This window comes from Austrofundulus limnaeus, unplaced genomic scaffold, assembly GCF_001266775.1.
Source record: "Austrofundulus limnaeus strain Quisiro unplaced genomic scaffold, Austrofundulus_limnaeus-1.0 Scaffold74, whole genome shotgun sequence".
NCBI lineage: Eukaryota > Metazoa > Chordata > Actinopteri > Cyprinodontiformes > Rivulidae > Austrofundulus > Austrofundulus limnaeus.
In genome coordinates this window covers 156,347-163,241 of record NW_013952476.1, presented here as the reverse complement: position 1 = coordinate 163,241, position 6,895 = coordinate 156,347, and the positions used below count along the sequence as shown (strand labels likewise).

Below are 6,895 nucleotides of genomic sequence, written 5' to 3'. Positions count from 1 at the left end.
CCAGTGAAATATATTTATGTTTGTGGTTGTAATGTGACAAAATATGGAAAAGTTCAAGGGGTATGAATACTTTTGCAAACCACTGTAATAATGAATTCAGCTTATAATGTACATCTCTTCCTGGTTACACCCTTGGAGGTGTTACCTTTTACGTCAGACGTCAGAACATCACTCAGTTTTGTTTAAGTTAAGAGAAAGAACACATGATAACACACACACACCAACTCTTTGTCAGCTTCACCCTTACAGACTGAAATGATCAGAAAGTATAAAATACAAAACTGAATCTAATATTCAATTAATCAGTTACAAAATTTCTTCAGTTCTATCAGAAGACCTTAGTGACATGTTCTGACCACCTCATCTCATTCAGAAGACAAACAGAGGAGGAGCCTGTCATCTGTCCATGGTTTTCTTAAATCAAACATCATAATTAGACTGCTTTCAGATTTAAACTTTCTGTGATATTTTTTTTCTTCCAAGATGAGCGCCGCTCATTGCAGATGAGGAAATACCTACAAACTTTATCAGCACAAAGACTGGCTAAAATTATGCAGCAGACCAGATACATGGTAAGAGTCAAATTATTATGACCCCCGCACGCAAAACTTAAGCGGGAGTCATATTGTTTTCGTACTGTTTTTTTTTTCCTCTGGAGATTTTTGGTCAACCGTAGCACAAAAACAGCTACACCGGTCAACATGAAATTTGGCAGGACTGTAGATGAGTCTGACCTACACTGCRCCAAGCAACGGTTTTACGATACACCCTTTATTTGAGGAGGGGGCTCCTTTCAAAKAGGGGGTGTCAGGACATGCAAAAATGCTTAAAACTCAAAAATTGTTAAACATAGAAGCTTCAGATTTCTTTTGTTGTTTAGCTCTGATAAAGCTCTATCCATCAGGCCCACCAATCAGTGTTCTTTTTGGCCCAACAACAGACTTAGAAAAAGCTTTTTTTTTTATTTTTTTTTTTATTAAAGAACTAACCTGGGATCCATCTCTTAGCTTCAGGATGCACTCCATTGTGTTGATGGTGATAACAACAGGCTCTGAGCCCAGCTTGGTCCAGGGTACATGGATTCGTAGCTCATGAATATGACCACTCATGAATGTGAAGGGCAGCTTCAGCTCCTATGTATTGACAAAGATGCAAAAGGTACGTCAGTTTAAAGTGGAACAAGTGTGATCTGACAGAACATTAGATTTACAGTTTATACAGTGTCGTACCAAGTTAAATGACTGCAGAAGAACAAAACACATTTTCTAACTCCATTCATCCAACTGACGTTTCCATGTTTTCCCTGTTTTTGCAGGTTTAGGTTTCCGCCACACAAACTTTATACAGTAATGGTAAACTCCAGTTTAAGGCTGATTGAATATTGATGAAGAAAAAACAAACTGGCAGCTTCTCAAGGAAGTTCTGCTGTCAACTGGTTTTGAAGTCCTCTATTGGCCTTTTTGCAGTGCTCGGCCTGGCCTTACTCTACCTCAGCCCTGGTTGTGTTTACTTTGAGCAGAGTGCTACCTCAATGTGGGCAATATAATATTAAAAACACACAAATCTTATTTTGTTTTATTTGCAACACAACAAAAGAACAGTACCAAATTCTGTACCAGACCATGCAGCAGTGTAATGCTTGGGACGAGAAGGCAGGACGGCAGAGAACAGTAAGTTAATGGTAGCAAATTTTAGCTTGTTGGAGTGTGATRGAAATAATACTTTTAGGTTTAAGCCAGTAATTCATGACACACTTTAATGACCTAGGTTTTCATGACATGTGGTTTATCAGTAGAGAGAATGATTAATGTCAGAACAAGATTTACTAACAACAAATCATTCTACATCACTTGTGTTTATCTTTGTGTTTTCCCGTGACCCAGCATTTCCTTAGGATGAAATCTTGCTTTATTAAGATGACATAATAGTGTTTGTTAAACAGTATATATGAGGCCTCAACTGCCTCAGAGAAGGAGAAGCAGAAGCAGGAGCAGAGAGCAGGGGGACAGTCTGATGGCTCGATGTTTTTCTGTGTTCCTGTTGTTGCAATAAAACTCAGCTAACCATTCCACGGAGTGCCTTCCTTCTTGGACCACATATTTCTGTCTTTGTTAAAGAAATATTTCCATAACAATTGGCGTCAACGAACAGGATCCACTAGGAGATTGACGGACCAAGACCACATCGCAGGTGGACTGATATGAGTGAGCAAGGACTGCTCAGGACCGTGACTCCAGCTGGATGAAAAGAAACTTTTTAACAACAGAAATATGCAGATGACCACCGACCGTGATGGATGATCTTGAATAAACGAGAAAATATTGAATTTWATTTTTGGCTGTTGAAGAACCTGAGAAGATTTTGAAACAACTACTGAGAGTGAGGACATAACAGTAGTTTGCTACAGTTGTTGTTGTTTAGCTGAACTCATGTGGGGGACAAAAATAAATTTATAAACGCTACAGTCGCTGCAAACAACTGAAGTAAAGTTAATGTCTGCATGAAGTAATCCCAGACTCAGCTGGTGCCACATGATATTTTGCTCAATATCTTTCAAACTTACTGAATTATGGCCATTTTTATGCTTTCTAAGGAGACCATCTTGACTCAAACAAGTAACCCTTTGTGTACAAGCATCCATTTATCACAGCACTATATTTTGATAAATATTTTTGAAAAATATTTGAAAAGAAAAAATTATAATGTGGAACGTGTGGGTGAAAAACAAAGGTGCCCCATTCCGTGCTTCCTACAGTTTCATTAAGAGGGAAAGTAGCAGTAGGAGCTGCTGATCAAAAATATTAATTAACTGACCAAGTGAGAGCACATCTAGAAAAGGAGATGTTTTGACCATTTACTGGTCTTGAGCRTTCACTTGTGTTACAAAAAAAACATCACAGAGGAAACAAATTAGAACTCAATTTAGAGAACAAAATGTTTCAGTCTAGAAAGGATTAAAGTAGACATATTTTTTAAATCCTTATTTTTCCCATTTAACAACAAAGGACTTGTCCATCCAGCCTTATTTGGAGCCAGAATCTGACCCAGAGGAGAATGAAGACCACCAAATTGTAGTTGGTAAGTCCAGACATCATTTAAAAATTCAGTCACAAATACTGTGGCATAATGGTCCAGACAACGTCATAGAGAATAGAGAAAACTAAACGAGTTGAAAAATATGACCCAAACAGAATATAAAGACATCTATGCAGCACCAGGCAAGACTAAGTTCAACTTTTCTGCCTCCTAGAGACGCAAAGTACACAACAAAATGCATTTCATAGCTAAAAAAGTGGATTTTGCTGGATATGTCCCCATAACTTATTCATCCCTCCTGCTTATTCTGGGTCAAAATGACTTACAGGCAGCAAAAGGATTTAATAAATGCCATCCAGAAAACCACACCAAAAAATAAAAACATTTTGATTTGAAATTAGATTTTTTTTTTTAGCACACTGCGTAATACAGTTTGTAATATTATTCATCCCAGTTTATATTCACCTGAAAAGTCCTGCTCTATAAGAAAACAAAACACTTATGTTGGTTTACTTTTAAGGATAGTATTATTGTAATGCAGTAAAGTAAAAATTAAATTAGTACATTCAAGTAAGACTCAGGTCTGAGTGTAATTTAAAGGGATCCATGATTAGTTGTAACAGACTTTATTTGATAAACATTTACGGTATTTTAACGGTAAAATAAAGACAGTAAAAATACTGTAGGCTGCTCAGTTTTGTAAATTTAAAAAAATCTATTTTAACACGGATGGAGCCATTTTATTTACACGCGAAGCATTCTGGGTAAATGATTATGTGGATAGGTCATCTGTGTGAGGCTGCTAGCGAGCTATATCCACCCTAAAGGTTAATCTTGGACAATAACTGAAAACACAGATGGAGGACAACAGAGCTGCTTCATGGAAGAACCTCAGCTTAGCCTGTTAGCTTTAGCACCAACGCTACATTGCCTTATATGTGTTAGCTCTTTGCTATCAAAACAAGCTAACAAGCTACACTGAGGTCCTTCATCCATATTTTCAGTTACAGGTTGAGTCATTTCTACCTTCTCCTCTCTGTCAACGCTCTCTGGTTTCATTTAAAAGAGTCGATCATCAGATATTGTCCAAGATTAACCTTCAGGGTGGATATAGCTCGGTAGCAGCCTCGCACAGATGACCTATCCACGTCATCATTTACCCAGAATGCTTTGTGTGTAAATAAAATGGCTCTGTCCGTGTAATATATTTTTAAACATTTAGTTTAAAAATTATAAAAACTAAACAGTCTACAGTATTTTTACACTCTTTAACAGTTAAAATATATTTTTATCAAATAAAGTCTAATGTTACAACTAATCATGGATCCCTTTAAGCCACATTGATTAGTAGACTGTGAGACTCTGAGAATTGTATTTTTAGTAGCTAAACACAGTGCAGTAAAATAAAAAGTACTTATTATTAATCATAATGACATTTCTYCTACAGAACAGGATGATTTGTGAAAATGCCAGAACTGAAACGTGTCTGTTTAAAGAACCACACTTGGTTTGGTCTAAAAGAATAACTCAGCCAAACGCAGATTACATTTAACGCTCAGTACCTGTTCCAGTACATCCAGCTTCAGGTCCAGCTTGCTGAGCACCACATCCCCTCCCCAAAGGGAAAGCTGCAGGTCCGACGGCTTCAGGTTCTTAATGTATTTGTTCACATAGCTCATCAGGAGCGGCGTGACGTAGGACTCCAACATCTTCTCTCTGTGGTAAACACAAATCAAACAATGAACAACACACTACAATCTCAATTAATGGTGTTTGTTTCGTACAATATCGTTTTGAAGCCCATGGTAAGGAGGAGGCATGTGTCACAACGGAGAGCCTAAATCAGCAATCAGCTCTGCTGTTTGTATCAGCTAGCAGGGTTGGGAGCGATTAAAGATACTGAGAACACCTGTGTTTACCTGCTCTGTACAGGTTTTTAAGGTGTGTTAGAAAGCCTTGCATCCCACATTTACACAATGAATGTGTTCTGCTAGTTTCAAGAATAAACCTTCAAACTAATCAAATCACGGGAGAGTTGGGAAAGCATTCTTATCGAGATTGTTTATACAACGCGGATGTGAAATATTTTGTTCACCTAGGTGTCCAGTCACGTTACAAATTGTAATAGTTATAATTAGCGTTGTTTACTTTATATTTAGCTTAGCCTGCTCGCTAAGGCGGTTCCACGTCTAAAGAATGACACGAAGGGGAAGTGTTAACGAATGAATTTGTTCTTTTATAAGTCAGTGGGAGTTTAAGTAAACTGTAGTTTTGTGTAATAAATTTGACATATTGCAAAACACTTAGCGAAAGATGCTAACTTGCCATGAGAGTGACTGTCAAGTCATAGCCCAGCCTAGCAACGAAGCTAAACTACGGCTAAGAAGTCACACTAGTTCAAATTCCTAGAGTATAAACGAAAAAAACTCATCTTACTTTATTCTCGCTTATTACCAGCAGCTGTTTGTTTAATACGACGTTTAATGAAACGTCTTTATCTTGTTAGCGACATCTCTGTACAACGTCATCTGTAAACACCAACGCGGCTTCCGTATGACTGCTGCTGCCTTCGCGTCCGTAGGAAAAATGAGTTTCGCAATTCAGTTTGCGGACCCGAAACAAAACCGAGCCAAGTGAGAGACACTGTGGAAATCGCTGCATGGTTGCTTTGTTCTGCCTCACGTTGTATAACGTTTTTCAGAATGACTGATTTACCTGTAAATTTTAGTGTTCATCTTAAGCTTGATAAAGACATAAAGTGCAGTTGCGGACTAATGGGAGCGTGTCAAAAGCATCATTTCCTCTACAATATATCGATTAGTTATAAACAGTAAACTGTTTAATCTTAATCTGTGCATTTTTAATTTCCCCGATTTTTTAGGATTAACAGACTTCAGAAAAAGACAACTTCAGAACTTTGAGATATGAGAGTTCATATATTTTCTTGATTGTTTTATTTTTAGTTAAAAAATAATAAAAATCTAAAATCTAATCCACCTGAATAAGGACAACCTATCTAAAACCACTCCAAATTAAGACGCAGAGTCACAGGAAGATATCTAAATGATATTGATACTGAGCAAAATAGCCCCTTTGAAAAAGTCATCTGATATGCAAATACTTTAATTAATATCTCTTATTGAACTTATTTGAGGGGGCTATAGGCTACAGGATTTTGCAGTTAACAGGATATGGCTGCATGGCTGTCTATGGGGAAAAAACATTGCCTTAGATAAGCCATGTCAAATGTTTTTCCTCAATATCCCTCTTCCTGTAATTGCTGTTTAATTTGTTTTTGTGGATTAGATAATGTTTGATTGGATTCATGTTAGTGAAACATCATGTGGAAATGATGAGGACTACAATGTAGAAAARGTAAATGAAAAACCATTAGTGTCACGATTACTTTAAAAACAATATTAGATTTAATTTTTGAAGAGGTAAATCTGCAGCATCAGTAGGTCAAACAAAGAAGTGAAAACAGCAGAGTGTCCACCTCGTCCCATATAGACAGTGTCAACATCATCCCTGTCTGACCCAGGGGTGGGAGGGCTGCTGTCATGGATGTTTTACTTGTTCCTCTGATTCAGTGGTTTAATTCTCTTCTTAAATTCTGCCCAGGCTTAATCACCAGTTCATTCAAATCAGGTGTCGGCGTAGAGAAACCTCAACAACAGGCCCACCCTGGTCTAACCTGTCCCTCAGAAACAGTGTCGACATATTCACTGTCTGACCTGTCCTTTACAGACACTGACTGAAGCACTCTGTCCRGATGGTTTTGTTCATTTTACACTTTATAGGTTTTATTCTCAAAGCAGTTCAACAAGTATTTCATGTTGCATCTGAGGCTGAGTTTACC

The 6,895-nt window shown here is 37.6% G+C and overlaps 1 protein-coding gene across 2 annotated transcripts in view; it reads right to left on the bottom strand.

Annotated features, from left to right (window-relative positions):
• The window catches only part of vps13b (vacuolar protein sorting 13 homolog B), a 394,105-nt gene extending 388,520 nt beyond the window's left edge, over positions 1–5,585 (bottom strand). Inside the window, exons 1-3 of one of the 2 annotated variants that reach the window (XM_014010833.1) lie at positions 5,473–5,585; positions 4,599–4,752; positions 990–1,133 (exon numbers count right to left, since the gene is read on the bottom strand). In XM_014010833.1, the coding sequence (XP_013866287.1) occupies positions 990–1,133; positions 4,599–4,745 (291 nt within the window). In that variant the 5' untranslated portion in view covers positions 4,746–4,752; positions 5,473–5,585. Of the gene's footprint in view, positions 1–989; positions 1,134–4,598; positions 4,753–4,820; positions 4,837–5,472 lie in introns of those variants that run through there. The other variant, XM_014010832.1, reaches the window with a different exon arrangement.
• Between the last annotated feature and the right edge of the window lie 1,310 nt (positions 5,586–6,895).